Below are 23893 nucleotides of genomic sequence, written 5' to 3' on the forward strand. Positions count from 1 at the left end.
CAGGTCAGGAACATCCACACAGGGGCTGGGTCTTGCAGGATGAACCAGCAGAACAAGAGCAGGGGAGGGAGGAAGGGGCCTGGGCAGGAGTACAGAAGGGTGAGGTTGCAAAAGAGCTCAGGAAAGGAGGAGGTGCTCCTGGGGTGAGGCTGTGGGATGTCACATGAACATTGGGATTATGAGGGTGAGGAAACGGTTGCTTAGTGTTTAGGATTCTTCTTACAACGAAATGTATCTCTGCAAGATGTCAAGGCCCTGATGTGTTTTTCTTGGCTGTTTGGGACATTACAAGTAGGGTAGGTTATAGTGGAAACTGAGGATTAGATTGTGAAGTCATCCACCTATTAATCACCCCCCATCCATTAATTCACTCAACCAACTGATTATCCACCCTCCCATGTATTTATGTACCTAGGCATCTACTCAGGATCCACTTGATCATCCATGCATCCATCCATATATTCAATCATCCATCCACCCACCCATCCATCTACCCACCAGTACTCACTAAGTGCTCTGTGCCTGGATACATGCTAGGCACTAGGAACATGTATGTGAATCAGCTAAAATGAACCTCTCAAATACCCCAGTGCTCAGGGGAGAGTCTTGGTACATCATGGAGTTCTCTGTTCTCATGTTATGCAGAGTAGCCCTGCTTCCCTCTGTTTATACATCAGAGTTAATAGGAGAGTGTGCCACTGCCAAGTAGAAGGCTTTTAGCTACTGCATTAAAATATAACTGGAAAAATAAAAGTGACCACCCACAGGCCCTTCATGATTCTATAAATATAAGATGAAAATGATTTCTTCCACTATTAAGATAGATTCTGCCACTTAAATCAACTCACCAAAATTAACTCACATGTACTTCTACGTATCCAGACTCCATAGCTTACCGTCCTGTCATCATTCACTAAGGTTTTATCTCCAGTTTGGTGAACAATTTATTTGTTGGCTGGAAAACTCACTGAAACAGTATCACAGACCACTTTTCCCTGTTTCTGCAGAGGAAGTGGTGAACTGGCTGACATTACAAAATCAAACCACAGCAGAATGAGACTTTCAACTTGAAGCCACACCACCAATCTCCCATTTTCTTGCTAGAGTCATCAGTGGCCCAGAACTCTCTACTCTTCCATCATCACCTAGAGTTGGCTTTTTGGCTGTTTTCCATGGAGGACACAGGCTTTTATAACACCAGCAGTCACTGTGCCTGCTTGATGTGTAGGAAATAGGGGAACTGTGTGGAGAAGCAGCTGGATGGGAGCTGGGGGCTGGCTTGGCCCATCCATCAGCTAGGGAATTAGCTATCACATCCCCATTTGCATTGTGCTGTGCTTAGTCGTGTCCGACTCTTTGCGACCCCATGGACTGTAGCTGGCCATGCTCCTCTCTCCATGGGATTCTCCAGGCAAAAATATTGGAGTGGGTTGCCATTTCCCTCTCATTTGCATTATGAGTCTCAAAATCGTGGCTTCAGAAAATGACCATTTACTACAATGTGGTCTTTCCAGGAAGTTAATGAATAATTGATATATAAAATGTTAAATTCATGAATGTTTCAAATTATCAACTGTCCCACAAGCTGGGCCAGCCTAGAGATGTGTTTTTGGGCCACAATGGCTGAGCCCCCACCCCAAGTACTCTCATCCCTGGTTTTGTTCTGGCCCTTTGTTTTAGTGGGTTCTGATTCTGGAACATATCATGGGACTTTGTCTCCTGCTCCACAGTAGTTCCCTCAACTCCTAGAATTTACAAGGGCATGTGGGAAGCCACCAGGGCAGCAGTGTACTAAAAATAATACATTTTGAGGAGAAAAGACTTATTCCAGGAATGCAAGAATGGTTTAAGACCACGAAATCTATTAACATAACATGTCACTTCAGTAGGTAGAATGAGAAAAACTACTAGACCAGGCAAAGATAGATACTTCTTGGCCACAATAGATACAAATGATCTCAAATGGCTGACACCATCACACTGAACCTGGAGCTTTGGAGTAGTTTCTCAGCGTGTGGTTTCATGGAACGCAGATTTATAAAAACATGGAGTGTTTGTGGAGAAGTCCTGAATTCCCCCAGTCCCCAAGGTTGCTTTGTAGCCCTGAGCTGGGGCACCCCAGCCCCAGTCCTAATGCCTTTTATTCACCAGCATTCAGTGTCTGAGGTGAATGGCCCTAGTGTCCTCTGGGAGAAGGGTCACTCCTCAGTCATCTTCCTCAGGGCAGTGGTGGTGTGGGGGGAAACCCCAGAGTTCCTTCACCAAAGCTGACATGCATCTGGTCCTCGGATCTTGCCAAGTCAGAGTCCTGGGTTCAGATCTTGGCCCTGCCTCTTGCAGGTGGTCTCTGGGAAGTTTACCCCTCTGAGCTTCTAGCACTTCAACTGCAAAGTGGGAACAGCAATTCTTTGAGTTAATTAAAGCACACTGCTTAGCAGGATGCTTGGAACACAGTAGGTGCTCAATATATGACAAACCTTAAAATCTTAACAAAACATTCCCTGGACATAGTACTAAATATGAAAGGCAAAACAGTAAAGCTTCAATAGGAGGGCACTATAGAACATCTTTATGACTTTGGATTTCTTAAACAGGATACAAAGGTATTAATACTGACTATGAAATAACGGGTAAGTTGTACTATATTAAAGTAAAGATCTTTGGTGGGAGTTTGGGCTTCAGGGTGGGCAAGGGGCATGGGGACTGAGATGGGAACAGGATCAAGGACATGGCTAGAGCAAGGGGAAGATTTTGAAAAGTTTCTAAATAATTTGTAACTTGCCCTGGGACACTGGCGAATGCTTCTCAGGGAGGAACCTGTCTGTGCAGGTGTCTGGAACCAGATAATAGTTTCCAAGACATAGAAGGCTTCTTCACATTCTTATGGGATCCTACATTTTTGCACAATTAGCTCTTTCACTCTAATAGTTCTTTGTGGCATACTCAAGAGAGTAGCTACACTATCACATATAGCAGTTCAATGTCAAACAGTAGTAACTGAGTATGATGCAGCTTGTGATGATAGAGGAAAACTGCATTTGGAAACCTTGGTCTCATGTTCAATGAGGGGGCCTAAAACAGCCTTTCTTCCAGTAAGTGATAAGTAAAAAGCCCCACAGTATTCCTTTTCAGTTTGAAAAATGCAAGTCTTTGCAGCAGCTGACAGGAAATGTGTGATATTTACCCGGGCTGTCTTTTGATGATGACTCATATCGCCAGTGCCTTTGGCTACCTCTGATTACCTGTGTTTCAGTATTAGTGTCACTTTAGTACTTCCAATCCTGTAAAGATTTTTGCAGCAGAAGTATAACTCTTGATTACCTACTAAACTTGGAAACAGTTTAGTTTCTTACCTACTAAACATGATCCTCGTTCAGTTTTTATGATATGTTTTTGTGTTCTCCTCTCCTCTAAATCAAAGCCAGCGTTGAACAAAGGGATGATGCTGGGCATGTCTTTCTCCTCTTGTGTGTGTTCCATGGGCTTGCCTTCCCCATGGCTCCTGTAATGAGACTATGGTGTATAGCTGGGCCTTTCATTCTTGAGCACTGAAAAATAAATGCCACTGCAGAAGTGCTGGCTGTGCTAGGATTGAGCAGAAATTGATTTTGAAATGATAGGTAAACATTTGTTAAATCAGACACTGAATTTCAGCCACTATGCTGATTGAACTATTTAGTTCAGTGTTTTTAATGCTCAGTATAGTTCCTATTTTAAAAGAATTTAAGGAACACTCCATAGGTTTCTGAATATACAGACTCAGAAATTCCATACTGGCTGGGGATTTGATAGTCATGTTGTTCTAGATAATTGGATTTTACGCTTGGTAGATATGGCTAGTGTGCTAGCATGGCTCAGGTGTAATTGATCATTGTGCTCTCTGGCAAGGATAACGTGAGAGCCGTGCCCCAGTGCGACTGTTCTTATTGTTTAGAGAGTGTTGGTGACATACTGTGTAAGTATACAGTCGCATGTACTGTAATTGTCCTTAAACTGTTGGGATCATAGTCATTATTTTAGTGTTAGAGGTACTTTTGTATCTTGGAAAAAATAAGAAAAAATTTAAAAAGTTTAAGTTATTTCACAAGCAGTCTCTTTAAATTTCATCTAACCTAACACCTAAAATTTCAATAATTGACAAAAACTCTTTAATAAGACTGCCATCCAACTTAAAAAGGTGCCCACCTTGGCTTTCACATTTATAAAAACATATTCTTTGAAGTGCATCAACAGGATCCTCTGCTCCTAAGAAGTCCAAGAGGGTATCCCCTAACTGTATGCTCCATATCATTTTATTTTCTGTAAATTTTAAAGTTAAATATGAATAAAGCAAACAGTTATATGTAAGACTTGATAAATACTCTCTCCATAAAAATTTGAGAATATCTTTGAATGCAAAGGCATGGTTATAAGAGTCAGTAAAGCATCCAGGGACGTTCCTGGCGGTCCAGTGGCTGTGACTTTGCCTTCCAATGCTGGGGGTGCGGGTTTGATCCCTGGTTGGGGAGATAAGATCCCACATGCTTCTCAGCCAAAAACACTATAAACATAAAACAGAAGGAATATAGTAACACATTCAATAAAGACTTTAAAAATGGCTCATGTTAAAAAAAATCTTAAAAAAATAAAGCAGTCCACAAAGAGGTAGAAGATTTTTGCAATAATATATCCAACACAGGTCTGGTATTCAGAATATATAAAGACCTCCTAGAAATTAATACTAAAAAGGCCCAATTGAAAAAAAGTGGGCAAAAGGCTTAAGTAATCACTTCACAAAAGAGTATATCCAGGGTGCTAGTACACTGTACTTAATAACTAGAGAAACTCCAGTAAAAACCACAAGGTGATATTTCTACTATCTTCCAGAATGGCTGAAGTGAAAAAATTCAGAGCAAGCACTGGGGAGGATGGAGGGCAACTAGAACTCTCATATATTGATTACAGGAGAGTGGACTGGTACTGCCCTTCTGGAAAACTGTTTTAGCCCTATCTATTAAAGCCAACCATATGGATGTCCTATAACCCAGAAATTCCACTCCTGGGCAGAATGAATCCTCCAACAGAAATGCATCAATATGTTCACCAGAAGCCACATACTAGAACAGTGCTGTCCAATATGATGATCACTAGCCACATGTAGCTGCTTAAATTAATGAAAATTAAATTAAAAATTTAATTCCTCAAAATTGGAGATGATTCAAAGAAACTGAAAGATGTCCTATGCTCCTAGATTGGAAGAAATAATATTATTAAAATGCCATAGTATCCAAAGCAATCTACAGATTTAGTATATTCCATACCAAAATAGCCATGATATTTTTTTTTGTAGAACTAGAACAAATAATAATCATAATATTTTTATGGAACCACAAAAGACCCCAAATTTCGAAAACAGTCCTGAGGAAAAAGAACGAAGCTGGCAGCGCACACAGTACTATACATAAGATAGATGACTGACAAGGACCTACTGTATAGCACAGGGAACTCTAGTTAGTGTTCTGGGATAATCTATATGAGACGAGTCTGAAAAAAGAATAAGTATATATGTATAATTGAATCACCTTACTGTACACCTGAAGGTAACAGGACACTGTGAATCAGTTATACTCCAGTAAACAAAAAACGAGCAAAGCTGGAAGTGTAACTACCAAATTCAGACTATCCTCCAAAGTTATAATAAGCAAAGTAGTATGGTATTGGGATAGAAACAGATACATAGATCCATGAAACAGAATAGAGAACCTAGAAATAAACCCCCACACCTATGGTCAATTGATCTATGACAAAGGATGCAAGAATATACAATGGAGAAGAGACAGTCTCTTCAACAAGTGGTGCTGGGAAAACTGGACAGTTTCTGGTAAAACAATGAGATTAGAACATTCCTTCACACTGTATACAAAAATAAATTTTTAAAGGGTTTAAAGATCTAAAGGTAAGACCTGAAACCATAAAACTCCTGGAAGAGAACACAGGCAGAACACTTTTTGACATAAATTGTAGCAATATTTCCTTGGCTCAGTCTCCTAAAGCAAAAGAAATAAAAGCAAAAATAAACAAATGGGACCTAATTAAACTTAAAAGCTTTTGTACAGCAAAAGAAGCCATCAACCAAACGAAAAAACAGCCTACAGAATGGGAGAAAACATTTGCAAATGATGAGACCAAAAAGGGATTAATGTTCAAAATATATAAACAGCTCATATAGCTCAATATAAAAAAACAATAAAAAAATGGTCAGAAGACTTGAATATACATTTATCCAAAGAAGACATACAGATGGCTAACAGGCACATGAAAAGATGCTCCACATTGCTAATTATTAGAGAAATGCAAATCAAAACCACAATGAAGTATCACCTCACACTTGTCAGAATGGCTATCATCAAAAGGAAACACAAATAACTAATACCTGACAGGATTTGGAGAAAAGGGAACTCTAGTTCAGTGTTGGTGGGCATGTAAATTGGTGCAGGCACTGTGGAAAACAGTATGGAGAGTCCTTAAGAAACTACAAATAAAACTACCATATGATCCAGCAAAAAACCCACAAAACTACCATATGATTCCATTTCAAGGTATATATCCAAGGAAAATGAAAACACTAATTATAAGAGATACGTGCACCCCAAAGACCCCATGGACTATAGAGTCCATGGATATCTCTAGGCCAGAATAGACTTTCCCTTCTCTAGGGGATCTTCCCAACCCAGGGATTGAACCCAGGTCTCCCACATTGCAGGCAGATTCTTTACCAGCTGAGCCACAAGGGAAGCCCAAGAATACTGGAGTAGGTAGCCTATCCTTTCTCCAGTGGATCTTCCCAACCCAGGAATTGAACCAGGGTCTCCTGCATTGCAGGCGGATTCTTTCCTAAATGAGCTATCAGGGAATCCCCCACAATGTTCATAGCAGCACTATTCACTGTTACCAAGGTTTGGAAACAACCCAAGTGTCCATCAACAGACAATTTGATTAAAAAGGTATGATTTTATATGTATGTATGTATGTATGGAATGGAATACTGTTATGCTATAAAAAAGAATGAAATAATGCCACTTGTGGCAACATGGATGGGCCTAGAGAGTATTAGAGAAATAAGACAAGGAAGGCAAATACTATATGAGATCACTTATATGTAGAATCTTAAAAATGATACAAATGAATGTATATACAACATAGAAATAGACTCACAGATATAGAGAACAAACTTATGGTTACCAAAGGGGAGAAGGAAGGAACAAATTAGGGATGTGGGATTAATAGATACAAACTACCATACATAAAATAGATAAGCAACAAGGATATACTGTATAACAAAGGGAATTATACCCATTATCTTGTAATAACCTATAAGGGAGTATAATCTGCAAAAATACTGAATCAGTATGCCGTACACCTGAAACTAACTGTATTGTAAATCAGCTGTACTTCAGTTAAGGAATTTAGTCCTCAGTTGCACTAGCTACATTTCAAGGGCTCAGTAGCTGCAAGTGGCTAGTGGCTATCACTGGGCAGTGAAGATATAGAACATTTTCATTATTGCAGAAAGCTCTGTTGGACAGCATTTTACTAGAACGTTCACTATTCATTGCCCAACTCTGAAGAGTACTCAGATGTCCCTTAAAGTAGAGTGGATAAGTTATTTGTGGTATATCAACACAATGGAATATTATACATTCCAATATGTCAGTACACACACTGTGATGAGACTAAGTGATCTACAGTTATATGCAATATTGTCATTGAATCTCATGACAGAATATTGAGCAAAAGAAGCCAGATCAAAAGAGAACATTCTGTATGATTCTAAACATATAAAGGTCAACACCTAGAAAAGCCAATTTATAGTGACAAATGTCAAGACAGTGGCTGAGCTGGGCATGGCGTAGGGCCTGGAAGAGCACGTGGCAGGAGTTGTAGCTGCAGCTCATGATGTATTTCTTGATCTGAGTGTGCTGGGTTTGTGAAGGTTCAGCTGTACGGTAATGATCTGTGCATATTTCTGTATGTGTGTTTTATACAGTGGTGTGCTGGCAAACCGGCTTTCCAGGAAAAAGAAAAAAGAAAAAAAATTCCTGATTTCTGGTGGTGTTTGCCAATTTCTACGGTGTAAAACTCCCATCATGATGGATTTCAGGCTGGCTACCAATGATTAAATGGGTCATTAATCCTGAATATTTAGCTACTCTTGTGAGCTGGTATTTCTCTACTACACAAACCAAAAAAAAAAAAAAAAAAAGAAAAAAAAAAAAACACCTAACCCTAGAGAATCCCCATAAAAGGGACTCCTCAGTTCAGTTCAGTTCTCACTTCAGATATTTAGAGGTCCTCCTGAAGACTTGAGGCCCAGAGAGCAAGGAATGAGCAGGCAAAAGGGGAAGGTTTTGTTGGCCTGACTGTCCACTGCCTCCATTTTAGACTGAGGAGGGACCAGGTTCTAACAGCCTTTGTCCTTTTAAAGACTAGTTTGGTAAACCAGTCCTGGTATTACCATTCCCTAACTAGGATTGTCTTAGGGGTGGACATGCAACTAAATTCTGGCCAGTGAGACATGAGGGTGGTATGCTGGGGATCTTCTGGGAAAAGTTGTGTCACTGCCTGGGTTAATGGTGGCCATCTTGCAATGCAGCAATCTTACAATGGCCATCTTACAGTGGAGCAAGAAGATGGAAAGAACCTGGCTCCTTGGTGATGTTCATCTCTGACCACTGAACCTGAAGCCCTACAGCTGCTCCATCTCAGGATTTCCCTCCCTATGTGGAAGTAAGGTCTAAATTTTTTTTTTTTAAAGACATGGTGTGTTATCATAGTTATCCTCTTTTCGGTATCTTCCCTGAGAACAGAGGAGAGCAGGCTCCTCGTGGAAAGAGCACTTCATGTGGAGTCATGCTGGGAGCATATATGTTTCAGCTGCAAACACACCAGGTGACCTGGTCCAGTCCCCAGTATGCATCTCAGTTTCTGCATCTCTGGTGAGAGGCAGTTGAGGTGGAGTCCCTGGGTTAAGTCCCATAGGGTCAGCAGAAGACCTCTTACATCCAGTCTAGAAGGTAGGGAGAATCCATTTGCTTGCATTGTCTCATTATGTGCCTGTGATGGGGTCTAGGGAAAGGTTGGCACCTGGCTATCCCCTGATGAGAGCCTGCCAGATGAAGTACAGCCAAGTATGCCATGCTGCATCTGCATGCCCAGCTGGAAACGGAGAGAGAAGACGTGATCTCTCCTTGGAACAGTCTTGGGAGGACCCTGCAGGAAGACCTCCTCTCACTGTGGGATAGAGAAGCCAGAGGAGGAGGATAGAACAAACCCTGACTGACTGACTGTGTGCTCACTACACTCTCAATCACCCTGCAAAGTGGGTTTCCTGATCCCATTTCATAGCTGAGTAACAGGCTTGGATGATTTAAATACATTTGCTTCAGTGGTTTTGGAACCTATGTCATTCAGCTCTTGTTGTTTTTACTGGAATCAGCTGTATCTCTAGCCCTAGCCCCATTCCTAGGGGAGACAAGTATTATCCGGTGGCTGAAGGGCCTGGTGGATGGGCAGAGGAAAGCTCTGGAATGACTTTTTCAAACAAGGCCTGGAGGTCACCTACAGATATGGAGTCCAGGTGGGAAGAGGGAGCAGCCCTTAGAAGCTGATGAAACCAGGGCTAATAGAGGACTTGGTACTCAGAGAGAAGCAAACAGAAGGAACTCGAGGAGGTGAAAATGTATCAGGCTGTCAGAGGGACTAGTGTGGCCACTGCCCTGAGCTTGGGCCTGGAAGTTTCTACTTGTAGATGCTGCCAGCTCCAGTGGTCCCTGGGCCCACAGGGCATATGACTTCTCTCTTGGGGCCTCTCTCTCCTGACTGGGAAGCATGCGGTCCTGCACACTTCTGGGGTGATGTCACAGAGGATGACCAGCCTTTCCTAATCACCCTAGACACGCTTCCAGGTACAGGAGGGTAGCTAATGTAGTATGGTCCTTGGCAGAGAAATGGCAGTGTCCTTACTCATCCCTGTTTGCAGGTAAATCCTCCCCAGTGTGCTTGGCTTTGGGGTGCTGTGGGTGACAACTCCAGGGATTATGCTTGCTTGGGAAGATTTCTAGATACAGAAACCAACGCAAGGCTCAGTCTCTAGACCCTTCCCTTTCCCACACTCCCAGGGTTATAGGCTGGCAGAATAGGCTGGAGGGGGGCACGAGGGTGGCAGAGAGGTCGGTTAGGAGGCCAGAGCAGCGGTCCAGGTGATGACAGTGGTGTCCTTGGTCCTGGGGCTTAGTGGTGGAGGTGGCAAGATGGGGTCAGATTTCAAAGTGAAACTGTTAGGGTTTTCAGATTAATTGCTTTGGGGTAGATGAGAAAGGAGAGCAGTAGAAACTCAGAAAGTTTGGGACACAAAACCTCTGCCAGCTGGGAGTGCTCTGCAAAAGCTGGGGTACTGCTGCTGTTTAACAGTACGACATTAAGCACTCAAGCTGAGGCTGATGCCCTCTTGTTAAGGACTCTAATATTAATATAAAATGATTGTGCATTTGAAACTGAGATTAGCTGCCAGATGCCAAGCACTTGCTACAGTCAGACTCTGGGATCGACCAGAGAACTCAGAGGAGGGGTAGCCAGGATGTTCATGGGGCCACAGAGTGGACTCTCCATTCAAGGGCTGGGGGTTCAGGAGCTAGCTCTCAAGTTCTTCCTTCTCTTGACAGTGAAGTCTCTTCAGAGGTAATACAATAAGCAGAGCAGAAAACAACAGTATCTGGTCCAAACCCCAGGTTCATCTCCAGCATCCCCATCTCTCTCCATTTTCGCCATTCTGTTGCCAAAGACTTGGGTCATGTTAAGCATTGTAGAGAGAGGGTGGTCAAAAGGATATGACTTTCAAGTTTCTCAAGCATCTTCTCAGTGCCTGGCACCAAGCTAGATTCTCCTTATGACGTATCAAATCTGGGCATCAAACCAAAAGGCTATTATGACTGTTTACATTTTACAGATGAGCAGATTGAGGTTTCTAGATGTAAAGAAACTTGCTCTAGATCTCACAGCTGGCAAGTGTCAATGCTATGTTGTCCTTGAACCCAAGCATTGTCGACCACATCCCACAACTCTGAGGGAGGCCCAAGCCCACCCAGAGGCTTTTCTAGGCTGTGCTTCCTTCTGGCCTGCTGGCAGCCTGTGAGCTTAGCAGAGATAAGCCCCATCCAGTTCCTCTGTGGACCAGTGGTTGCTGCCTCTACTCTCAGCCCTGCTTCGCTGCATCCTCAGTCTTCCCTGAGGCCCCACAGCCCCTCCTCCCCCCCAGGTCTGTCCCTTGAGGCCACCCCCACTTCACACCATAGGAAGCTCTGTGGAGCTCCCATGTGCTCGTGGTGAAGAAGTAGTTAGGAAGCATCTGTTCTTGAAGCCTGGATCCTGGGGGAATCCTGGGCTGCCCTGCCTAGCTGGGGCCAGATGGAGGAAGCTCCCACGCGTCCAGCCTCTCTGAGGAGCTGGGCTGGTCCTTCTTACTCAGTGCTTAAGGCTGGAAATGGCTCACAGGCTTGCATTTGCAGGGAGGAGACCAGATTTCCCTCCTGCAGCCTGTGGCCAAATCCCTCAGGGCTTCCCCTCTCCTGTTCTTGCCTCCTCTCCCTGCCTTAGTTTTTTTCATCTGCCTGACTGAGAGGGAGGGACCTGGAGGTTTGTTGGGGCTCTCTCTGTGAGAAGCTGAGATGAGCTAAGATCCTTGGGATGTAATAGGGGTGGGGGGAGCCCAGGATGTGGGCAGGGCCTGGGAGAAGTCGGCCCAGCCTGGTCTGATTGAGGGCTGCCCAGCTCCTGAGAGGCCAGTGGATGGTCCCACTTCACCCAGTGTCCAAAGCTGTGGATGCCAGCCAGACCTGTGCCCACTGCCCTGCCCCAGGTTCACATTCCCTGTTGACACTCCCTGACTTCCCTGAACTCTTAACTCGTAGGAGCCAGGTCTTGCTAGGGAAGCTTTGGTGCTTGTTTTTCCTTCTGGGGACTTTCCTCTTTGCCCCTCTCAACTGGCAGGATGCAGGGGTGTGGAAACCCAGACAGGGACAAGCTATGGTTCCTGTCCTAAGTTCTCCAGATTTTAATGGGCTTGGGCATCTTCACATGTAAGATAATTTTGTGAGCTAAGATGGTTCAAGCGATTCCCTGTTAGGTGTCTAAATTCACAGAGCAGGAGAGATGCTAAAAAAGAGGGTGTGTGTTTGTGGCTGGATGATGAAGCCTGAGACTTCTGGCTTTGTCCCTCAGTGTTCCCAGGCCAGGTGAATCAGGGCATTAGGGACTCTTGTGGTTCTGCATCCCTCCTAGAAAACCACGTGAGGGCCTCTGGTCTATGAGCCCAGGAGGCCAACCACAAGCAGTCCGCTTCACTCCGTTTGTTCACTTGTCTGGTTGTCTGGTTCCATGAATATCTACTAAGGCAGCAATTTCCAGGATGGGGTCTGAGGAGGGGATTGGACTGGGGTGGGGGGAAGTCAGGAGAGAGATCTGTTGACCTGCTTTGGAGACCCTGGGTTCTCCCTGGGCAGCTGGTAGTGATGCAGGTGTTGGAGGGAAACTGAGGGTCACTTGTAGATTTCTGGCCAGTGGGACTGGGTGGTGGTGATGGTGGTGCCCTAAACCAAGACAGCAAAATCAAGCAAGCTGGCATGGAGGGGAGGGCAAGGAGTTCAGTGTGGGACAGGCTGTACTTGAGCAGTGGAGGTGGGGCTACCCAGGGGAGCCAGGCAGTGGAAGGCAGAAGGAATCAGCTCAGGCAGAAACCAGGGTGGAAGAGAGTCATGGGAACTGCTGGCCTATAGGCTGCAGTTGAAAGAAGAGTGAGGATGAAATGGTCTGGGGAGTACAGGGCAAGAAGGCCAGTGGGGTTAGAGTCCTGGGGGACCTAGCATCCCTGGGCAGGTGTGGGAAGAATGCACCCTCCTCTTGCACCAAAGGAGACCATGAATGGATGATCAGAGCCCAGAGAGCCAGAGGGGCTGGAGGAAAACCCCGGGGTTCAGAGTCCAGAACCCAGTTGAGGAGCCACCAGCAGGGTTGATGTGACCAACAGGGTCAGATGCAGCTGAGAACTGAAAACTCTGGGATGGACTTGGTGACACAGCCGCTGATGTCATATTGGGGTGAGGGTGCAGGAGCCAGGTTGAAGCAGATTAGGGGTGCTGAAAGGGAGGACGGCGAGCACTTCTTAGCTCAGAAAAAAGGTAAAGAGTCCGACCGGACACTGAGGAGAAGAGAAGAATCCTGCAAAGAAGAGAAGAGACGGTAGAGGAAGAGGTGGGCCTGGATACCCACATGGGGCTTGGCCTACCAGTGCCTGGGACCTCCTCCTCTAAGCGGAATCTGAACGGACCCCAACCCAGAGATGTAAGCAGAGCTGCTCTGGCTGAAGCAGCGGGTGGTGGGGCATCTGGGTTCTTCTCACCTGGTCTCCCCTCACTCTCCAAGGAGCCTCACAGCTGCTCTGAGCTCCTGGAACCCCCTGGCCTCAGATAACCGCTTCAATTTAGATATGAGGATTGGCTGGCCAGAGCCACGGAGAGAGTCTGGTGGCAGAGTCAGGAGCTTCAGCTTCTCCCCCTCCAGGGCCTCATCCACAGTGTTGGACTGCATTTATTCATTCAGCGAACATTTATTGAGTGCCTACTACATGCCAGGTGCTGAGCCTGTGCGGGGAGAGGGGGATTCAGAGAAGTGCAGTAACTGCTCCTGACCAGCCCAGGATACCCGTGACCACACCCTGGAGTCCTCAAGAGCTGCTCGTGCAGAGCCTTGCCCTGGGGTGAGGGCCCCTGTTGGTGCAGACGGCAGGGCTCCACAGGGCCTGGCTCAACCCCAGAAGGTTCTGGGAAGCCCTCCACACTCAGCAGCCCAGCTTTCTGCACTGCCAGCTGCTCCTGGGGGTGACAGTACAACCACCCTGACGCTCTGTGGGGCAGGTGTTCCTGGGCTCTGACCTGCTCCTGTGGCAGCCTTCTCACCTGGCCTGAGGTTTTGATAGCTGACCATTCCACAACAGCAGACATGGTGGTAACAGTAACAATAAGTTACCAAGCTTGTCCTATGTATCAGAAAGCTTATCACTCTTGATCTACGCCCTCCTCAGTACCCACGGCAGCCAGCAGCCAGGATGCGCTCCCCTACCTCCTGAAAACATTCCCTGCACAATGAACACACTGCCACCTTACTCCCCCGGCACGCCTGGTGATGGTCGCTCCCAGACAGGATAGGCCAGCTCTCCCTACCTGCACTACAGCAGCCACCTGATGCTCACAGTGTTGACAGTTGGCAGTTTGACTCTCTGCAGGAGAGGTTCCTCAACCCCAGGATGTAGGACATGGTACAGATTTGAACAGACACTGGTGAGCAGGGTGAGGGAGTTGACAGGTAGACAGGGAACCTCACCTGGGGGCCCTGATCTCACACAGACTCACAGTCCCAACCTCACCAGGGAGAAGGGATGGGGAGGTTATGCACGTCCTCTCAAAATGCAGCAAATGATGGTGCCTTGGAGGGGGCTCAGGGGACATCATGGGAGGAAGCAGGTGGCTGCCAGGGAGAGAGGCAACTCTGGGGTCAGGGTGGCAGCAAGAGTCGTGAAGGCAGGGTTGATGATGAGTAGGGGAGTAAGCCACAGGGGCTGCAGCCTTGAGCCCCAGGGTGTATCTGATTAAGTCCATCATCTAGATGTGTGGGCATCAGGGAGCCATGAGAAGAATGTTACGTGCAAAATCATCTAGTGGCTTCATTAGATGAAAAAATGAATTATTAATAACAAACAAGGGACTGTCTGGTGAGGCTGCTCTCGGAAGGGTTTCCTCAGACACTGAACCCCAAGGAATGTGTTCTGTGAAGCACCCATCTCATGAGACATTCCTTGTTGTCAGCTAAGTTTGGGTAGACCCCTGGGCTTTCTCTTTCCAATGGAGCCTCACAACACAGCATCACCTTAAAGGCTCTGAAGAGTCCAGCAAAACTGACTTGACTTGTGTCACTCAGCATTTCCCACACTCATTTGACTATGGAATTTTAAAAAAAGTAACCTCATTAATATCCCTTGAAAGAACCCTGAACCACACTCTGGGAAGTGCTGATATGGAGGGATTGGCAAGGTGAGACATCTCTTGCAGATTGTCAGGGGTCTTCTGTGTTGCCCTCCCCCCATCCATCATATCACATCGAACCCCTATCAGGCCCCTGGAGCTCTTTGGCCAAACATCCTAGAAACATTCTCTGCATCCTGACTCTGCCATGCTGGCCCCAGTCCATGGAAGGAGGCGGGGAGGAGACTTACAGGGGCAGGGGCGTTTGAAGGACATGTAATCCTTGGAGCAGAACAGTGGAGCCAGCCTGCCCACGCGCAGAGCTCTGACTTCTCGCAGGGAAGGACCCTCCGCTCACCTGCAGAGACACAAACAGGCAGGTGATGGGGGCGCCCACATGGCACCTGCTGACCCTGCAGGCTGGGGGCTTGTGTACCCTGGGTTGTCAACCTCTGGGGAGAGGATCGTGACTGTGATAGCATGTGCCTAGTCTGGGGGGGTGGGTATGAGGGTTCTAGGGCAGAGGTGGCACAAATATGTGCTGGCATCTCAGTGGTTGGTGGAAGGGGGCGAATATCTCTCCTGGGTTGACCTCTGAGAATCCTGTAACTGTTAGGGCTGAAAAGACCCTAACAGATCAGCTCAATGTCCTCATTTCACAGAAGGGGAAACTGAGACCTGGAGAAAGTGAGAAACTAGGCAGCTGGCTCTGGAAGGGTATTCGTAAATGCCTAGCTCAAACCTTATTATTATCATCATTATCATCAAACCGTTTTAAGAGAAAGATGCTTTTTTCATTCTCATTTTATAAATAAGGCAGTTGAGGCTCAGAGAGGTTATGAAGCTTTCCAGGGTCACACAAATTCTAATTATAGGCTGGGACTGGAACCCAGGTTTGTGTGACTCCAAAGCACACAATGTCAGCCAGCACACTTCCTTAGAAGGTACCTATTAGATTAAATTACCAATTCAGAAATAAAGAGCTAGAGAATACAATTGTCTCTTTACCAATACCACCCCCCCCCCACACACACCCCTATGTGAATATCCAGGTGTCAAGATGTCTGTGCAGTAAAGGACTGCCACGTCACTCTAGTACCTGTTTGCAGTGGAGGAAACATTTTCAGAAAGTAATTCATCCTCTCACGCTGCTGGAGATCTGAGCTGATTCAGTCTCCTGGTAGGTCCCCAAGTGATAGGAGGCCATGGGAACATTAGGGAGTTAGAGTTCTTATCCTCGGGAGTGTGGTCACTCGACTTGGGAGAAACCAAACCGTGCCTTTGGATGGATGTGGAGCCCAGCAGGCACTTGCAGGGGAAGCTGCTGGCCGAAAGCCAACGGGCAGAGCGCCTGGCCCCTCTACATCCCAGGGGGAGCAGGCTTCCCTGATCCCAGGAATGATATCATTGTGGACAGAGCTTTTCCGTAAGAGGCAGTTCTAAAGGTTCCCACTCTTGTCTTCTCCAGGGATCCTTTTTATTATATATATGTATATATCCTCTAAATGGGCCCCATGTTTTGATGGAGCCAATTGGTTAAACTATACTAAGAATTCATTTTTTTACTTAATAAACAAACACCTGTCTTTGGAGAGCCCAAGCTCAGAAATCCAGTTCCTGAGTGCTAATATTGACTCTCCCACTTCCTGGCAGTGTAGCTTTGGGCAGAGCACTTTACCTCTCAACTTCAGTGTCTTCCTGGGGAAAGCAGAGTAAGAACACTTTACCTGCCATGAGGACTGGGGTTATGTACAGACAGTCCCTGGCATGAGGTGTGTGGCTGCAAAATGTTCATTCTGCTGCCTGAGGCGGGTGGGAGGGAGGGGACATCACTGCTGCTGACCTCAGAATCCCTCTCCAGGTGACTTCTTCCAGCTCAGCCTGTCCTGGTGTGAACCCTATGCTGGCCTGACACCCACTCCCAGTCCCCATAGAAACCCAAGTCAAGAGTTCTGATGAGGGAAGTGAAAGTAGAACTGGCCTCTAGAACTGGTGTGGCAGGCTGCTTGGGGAACTGTGATTTCACACCAGAAAATTCACAAAGCATCTCAGGGCCTGGGATCTGTGCTTTCTAAAAATACATGTGTGTACTTGTGTCTGTGTTCGTTTCTGCGGGTGTGCACTGTGGCTGTGTGTGAGTTGGGAGGAGGATACAGTGCTCTGACAGGTCATCTCTTGTACCACTTCCAGAGAGGCAGAATGAATCAGGTCATTTGCTGAAATGTCTTTGGTAGCTCCCAGTACCCTCAGGAAAATGCCCAAGCTTCTGCCCCAGCCTCCACAGGTCCAGCCTGTTTCCCTTTCTAGTGAGCTGGCGTAGAGTAGGCAGTTAGTAAATGCACAATGAATGTATACATTCTATATGGCTACCCTGGTGGCATCTGATGCCACAAAGGGTGCTGACCGCCCCCATGCTTCAAGGAATCGTCCCCAAGGTGACACGTCTATTAGAGGTCCCCTGTACCCCCTCTTTCCTCTCACTGGGCATTGTGACTATGAGATTAAGACTGGGGTTTTCGCAGGGCATGGGGAGGTGGGAGATGACCTCCCAGGGCAGGGGCCACAAAGAATCCCTGCATTACATATGGTTTTCCATGGTCAGTTTGGGTGGGTGGTGGAGATTGTGTAAGTTCCCAGGGGGCTAGGAGATTGGAAAGGGGCTGGCAGGTTTTGCCACCGGTCAAGTAGACATTGTAAATGGAGATAATCTGGGCACTCCAGCTTTCAGGGTGGCTCATGTTCACCAGGCACCTCCACGTGCCAGTTAATATCACCGAAATTACTGCAACAGGTCTCCTAAAGTAGGTAACATTTTCATACTGCAAATAAGAAAACTCATAGGCTCGTGACATAACCCACCCAAAGTCACAGAGAAGAGATGGAGAGAGAGAAATGCAGAGAGGGACCTTGTTACCTCGCGGTTACTGCCAGGGACACCCCACACCACAGATCTGACACCCAGGTCACGTCTTCCCTCGCGCCCGTCTCACTCAGCGCCCAGCATCTGAGTCGAGGCGCGTCCCTGCCTGTGACTCATCTCCGACTGGATTGCGGGCAGGCGGGCGGCCGGCAGACTGCAGTTTTCCAGGTTCTGAAGTGGCTGAATGGTGGGCGGTAAGTCCACGTCACTCCCACTTCTCTTCGCGTCCCTGCTCCCAGAATCCCTCCGCTCCGTGGCTCACCGTGACACTCCGATCTCGATGAGTGAGCTTGTGGTTAAGGGGACCGGCTCCGTCTCCCTGGCAGAAGCAGCCGGGTAACTGCGCGAGACGGGATGGTTCGCGCATGCGCAGCAGAGGCAGCCATACTGGAGGGTTGCGCTTCGCCAGGGTCCGTGGTGAACTGGGCAGGGCCACACAGTGGCTGGCCTGGGGGATGGGCCACGTCGTTGCGATGCGTGCTCAAACCACTGGATCTCAAAACAAATCCTCATTTTACACAGAAAGGAGTTTCAGAAATGAGGGGGGCTGGTCTTGAAGTGTGAGACCCAGCTGATGGTCCCTCTAATGGAGAAAAAAATTCCATGGCAAATGCAGATAGATGTCATTACAGGTAATACCTGAGATAATTGTGATTTGGTGGTCCGCGAGATTCCAGATCACCACAGTAAAGCGAGTCATTCAGTTTTTTTGGTGTCCCAGTGCATATCAAAATTAGGTTTACATTATCCTGCAGTCTATGAAGTTTGCAGTAGCCGTTTGTGTAAAAAACACTGTACATACCTTACTTTAAAAATGCGTTATTGCTAAACAATGGTAACCATCCTTTGAGCCTTCAGCAAGTGGTAATCTTACTGTGTTGTGTGCTTACTCAGTGGTGTCTGACTGTTTGCAACAGGGATTGTAGCTCGCCAGGCTCCTTTGTCTATGGAATCTTCCAGGCAAGAATACTGGAGTGGGTTGCCATTTCCTCCTCCAGGGCATCTTCCCCACCCAGAGATCGAATCCATGTCCCTTGTGTCTCCTGTGTTGGCCGGCAGATTCTTTACTACTGCGCCACCTGGGAAGCCCCTTATTGCAATAGCAGTATCAAAAATCACTGATCACAGGTCACTATAGCAAATATAACAAGAAAAAAATTTTGAAATGTGAGAATTACCAAAATGTGACACAAGAGACATGAAGTGAGCAAATGCAGTTGGAAAAATGGCGCTGATAGACTTGCTTGGTTCAAGACTGTCCCAAACCTTCAGTTGGTAAAAATAAGCAATATCTGTGAAGCGCCATAAAACAAGGTGTGCCTGTAAACATTTGTCATGTGATCAAATGAAGACACAGATGACTCAGGAGTGGAGGAGAAAAAGAGTGAGAGGATGATAACAGAGAGGCTGGCAGAGTACACATATATTTGCAAGCAAGTAACTTGGTACTGATTTTGGAAGAGGGATCCAGGATGTTTGGCAGCCCTGGCAGCAAAGAGGCCTTCTGCCCCCATGCAACATCTGGCTACATGTGTGCTATCCTGGGTTGGTCAGGAAATGCCTGGAGCTTACAGGGTCTCCATGTTGCCTTAGTTTACCTGGAGTAGCGCTTTGTTGGATCAGCTGCCTTCCCCACTGCCACCAGCGCCTAACCTCTAAGAATGGATTCACTAACTACATACACCAGTCCATTTGCAAACCAGCAAGTAGGTCATGACCAAGAATGTAGAGAAGACTCATTGAAGCCCTAGACAACACCAGTAAGGATCTAGAAAAACATTATTACAGCAGCGACCCCAGTGTCCAATAACAGAGGACAGGCTGAGAAAATTTTGGCATATGCTTATAATGGAATATTATATAGCCATGGAGTCATGCTTTAAAGAAATTTTAATAATATAAAGACTTTCACTTTAATGTCAATGGTGAGGGGATGTCACCAAGTAAGCTGGTTATATAACTCTGCTGACAACATGATCCCTTATTTTCTAAGGGAAAAAATGAGAGAAAATATTCACACACAGAAAAAGATGAAAAGGAAATAGACTGAAGTATCCAGTCATGTGGGTATCCATACTCTGGGCAGTGGTGGGATTGAGGAGGCTTATTGTGTTCTTTTGTTTTTTACAAATGATTTTCTGTAACAAAGAGTTAAGTGAATAAATCAGTGATAGTTAACTCATTGGAAATTTTAAATGCTAATTTAATTGTCTTTGAGCATGCCATTTGTTTTTTCAAATATTAAAAAAAATTAACTTGTCTTTCAACTTACTGATAAGGAGCTTTATTAACATGTTAGGAAAGTAATCTCCAACTGGTTTTAACCTTCATCACATTTTCCCTGGCACTTGAGCAGGTTCTCTTTGCCAGAATTTTGAGGGAAGTTTCTGCTATGAACCTTAAGGTTTTATTTTCAGGCAAGCTATACATTTGGCAAAAATAATAACAATAATAGACCTTATGTTTGTAAAACACTTTATAATTTGCAGAGCATGTGAAGTGCTGGTGGTTGTTTTTGTCTCTGGGGATACGAGATTAAGCAAAATGGTTAAAAGTCCCTGCCTTTGGGGAGTTTACATTATATGGATGAGGGCAGACAATAAACAGATGAATAAGATATATAAATGTTGGGGGTGATAGGGCTATGGAGAAAAATGGAGAGGAAGGATAGGGAATAAATGGGGGGAGCTGCTCTTTTAAATCAGTTTGATACTGTTTGAATATAAAAACATGAAGGTGTCTCAAAAAATTGCCCATGGGCAATTAACACAGATGTCCAATGATTGGAGATACCCAGGGAGGAAACATTCCAGTAACTAATTACATATTGTCTAAAATACAGTGTGCTAATTATCAATTTTACAAACTAATGAAATTATGATGAGTCATAGTGATGTTTTAAGTTTCCTATACCTAGCAAAGTTAGTCCTTAACCTTTCTAAGCCTCAGTGTTCTCATCTATAAAATAGGGACAATTATAGTATCTAGATCAGAGGGCTGTTGTCAGAATCCAAAGGGAAAATACTTATGGTTGGGAAACAGCATGTGTTCAATGCATGTTCTTAATGCAGACATAGCAAGGCCATTGCAAGGGGTCTAGAGTATTTGTTCCCATTTTCAAGAGGAAATGGAGACTCTGAAGGGTGACTCTCCTGCCTAGAATCACATGCCATAAACCCAGGTAGTCCAGCTCCAAGAAGCTGTGCTCTCAGACACAATTCTCCTTTGTGCCAAGGGGCTTCAGAAGCCCTCCTGGTTTTCAGGAAGCTTCAGGAGGGTGAAAGCCCTCTCCCTTTAGGAGGCTGAGAGCCAACTGCCACCTTCCCACACCTTGTGCTCTGAGCACTTCCAGGGCACAGGCTTCAGGTAACAGGCACCTGAATGTGTCTAACTAACGATTCCCCAAGACTAGAGGAGGTGCTTGTATCCCCATCACGTTGATGCCTGGCTGTGTTCCAAATACTGCGTGAACTAGGAGACACAAACCTCCTAATTAGTTTCTGATTAACTCCTTTGGGAAGAAGAGGTGAGAGTTATGGAGGATGCAAGGGTGTGACACCCTGGTGGGTGAATGGGGGAGGGGAGTAGGCTGTAGAGGAAGAAGAGGACAGAGGGGGTTTCTGTGTAGTAAGAGCTTCGAGGAGGCAGCCCATTCTGTGTGTCCCACCAGGCAGCATGTGGACAGACTGCCCCCCAACACTCCCTTCTGTTCTGGCAGCTGGGGCGCAGGTGAGTAGGACTAATACAGGTGTCCATAAGTGGTGGAATTTGTTTTCTTCCCAACACCTGGGGCACCTTCAACCCTCCATGCCACCCCAGGGATTCCAGCATCCTCCCCTAGCTCCTGGGCCTCCCGGGTTCTGCCCTGGGTCTGAAGTGTCTGCTGCACAGACTGGGCAGATCTCTTCCTGGAGACCTTCCAGCTCTGAACTTCTAACCTCTCAGTCATTCACAGGCCCCGCTTCCTCCCCAAGGCTCATCACTTCTGGTGCCTGGTGGCTCAGTCACCTGGATGAACATACCACAGTCCACACAGCTTCAGGGTTGGGACCCCCTCCTACTTCCCACTGTCTCCTTGCCCTAGTAGCTACTCCCTCTGCTGCTCTTCGCTGCCTGTCTGAACTGTCACCACTGGAACATCCAAGCCACCTGACTGTCTGATTGTGCCTCAGGGAAAGCAGTCTTCCCTAGGCCCGAACCCAGGAGTGGAGGGAGGTGTGAATTCCCTCGCACAGAGTATGAGAAGGATGTGGGGAGCCCTTTGCCTGGGGAACAGACCTCAATCTGGGGCCAAAGAAAGAGTGGGTTAGATAGTCTTTCTCAACTGGGATGGAGATGATAGGTAGGGGGAGGCCAGTGCCCGCTGGGAAGCAGGGCATCCAGGGAGGAGGGAACAGTGAGAAAGGGCTGGCCCTAAGGAGAGGGTTCTGCCATTGCAGTATGTGTCAACAGGCCTTAGGGGATTCAAGATTTCCTCGGAGCGGGGTTGAGAAGGGGTGGTGTCCCTACCACCTCAGAGGACCTTGCTCTGCCTTAGCATCCACTGGTGCTGGACACTTCACAGAATGTCTCCTGTGGTCAGCCTGAATTGACAGCTAGCTGTGTGCCAACCACTATGCTAGCCCTGTGCCCGTTCCCAGGCATCGCCTCATTTATTCCCTCCAATCCACCCACCTTCCCCATGTTTCAGATAGGGAAACTGAGGCTCAGAGAGGTTAAGTATCTTGCCTAACGCCACATAGCTAGACAGTCAGCCAAGCCCACCCTCTGGTTCGGAAGCCCTTGAACACGTTGCTCACAACAGAATCCTACCTACATGTCAGCAGAGCAACTGAGGCACAAAGAGGTGAAGCCACTTGTCCCAGTAGAGCAGTCAGGATGTTTGAGGAGAGTCAGGAGGGGCTTGCTCAAAGGCAGGCGCCTGTGGGACTGTGTGGAATCAAGACCAAGGACCAAGCTCCTGGAGCCCCCGCGGCTGACACCTGTCACTCGTGCCCTCCTCTGCCCAGCCTGGGCCTGGCTCTCCCCGCCGGCACGGCGCGTGGGATCAGGAGGGCAGCCCTGGATCCTCCTCGAGCCAGCCTCAGGACCGCCTGGCCGATGGGGAGAGGGGAAGGGCTGTGCGAGTCAGCCGTGGAGCGGGTGGGCACTAACCAACTTCCGAGGGTGCGCGGGGATGGGCGGCTATACCGCTTGGCGCTGCGCAGCCGGCCAGAGCAGCCGCTTCGGACTCAGCCTCACTTACCGCGCCAGGCAAAGTCTGACCCAGAGCTGGAGAAGGTTGCAGTGTGGACAACCTCCTCTCCCACCGATGGTACTGAGATAGACCAGCGCGGCAGGCAGGCACTGAAGCGGGGACATGGCCCTAGTGACCCGCCCGTTGGAGGGTCAAACTTCCCTGCTCGAGGGTCGCGGGTGGCTTCTAGCTTCAAACTCTTCAAGCCCGGAGCCCCTTTCCTCTTCCACCCCAGCCATAAGTGCGTCCTGGTTCCCCCTTCTTGGGTAGGTTGTTTAGGGGTCCGGGAAACCAAGAGCGCGGGGTCGAGGAGACTGTTTTTTTGCCCCCTACATAGGGTGGATGTTGGTGTGGGACTCCAGTCAGGCAAGAATCGGGGAGTGCTCTCCATCCCGGGGCCCGATGGCATGTTCAGGGGCAGCCACGGTCCGCGCGGGTCCCGGTGGCCCGCCCGGGGCCGCGGGGGTCGGGGCAGGGATCCGCGGGAGAGGGGGGATCCCGTTCGAAGCGCGCTGCGGTTCCTCCCCGGGACAGCGTTGAGCGCCCCCGGGGTGTATGCGTGCGCTGGGGCCGCCGCAGAGCGCGGGGGAGGGGGCCGGGACCCCCTCCCCGCCCCTCCCCAGCGCCGCCCCCGGCCCCACGCCCCTTACTCGGCTTGGCTGCCTCGCTCCGCTCCGTGCGCCGCAC

General features: G+C 47.4%; 1 protein-coding gene across 2 annotated transcripts in view; it reads right to left on the reverse strand.

Moving 5' to 3' along the window:
* BEAN1 (brain expressed associated with NEDD4 1) overlaps positions 1-23682 on the reverse strand; it is a 38003-nt gene extending 14321 nt beyond the window's left edge. Inside the window, exons 1-2 of one of the 2 annotated variants that reach the window (XM_070451203.1) lie at positions 17965-23682; positions 15302-15408 (exon numbers count right to left, since the gene is read on the reverse strand). In XM_070451203.1, coding sequence (XP_070307304.1) covers positions 15302-15326 — 25 coding nt within the window. In that variant the 5' untranslated portion in view covers positions 15327-15408; positions 17965-23682. The remainder of the gene's footprint in view (positions 1-15301; positions 15409-17964) is intronic. The other variant, XM_070451202.1, reaches the window with a different exon arrangement.
* Positions 23683-23893: the final 211 nt, after the last annotated feature.

The sequence above is a fragment of the Odocoileus virginianus genome, chromosome 20 (genome assembly GCF_023699985.2).
Source record: "Odocoileus virginianus isolate 20LAN1187 ecotype Illinois chromosome 20, Ovbor_1.2, whole genome shotgun sequence".
Lineage (NCBI taxonomy): Eukaryota > Metazoa > Chordata > Mammalia > Artiodactyla > Cervidae > Odocoileus > Odocoileus virginianus.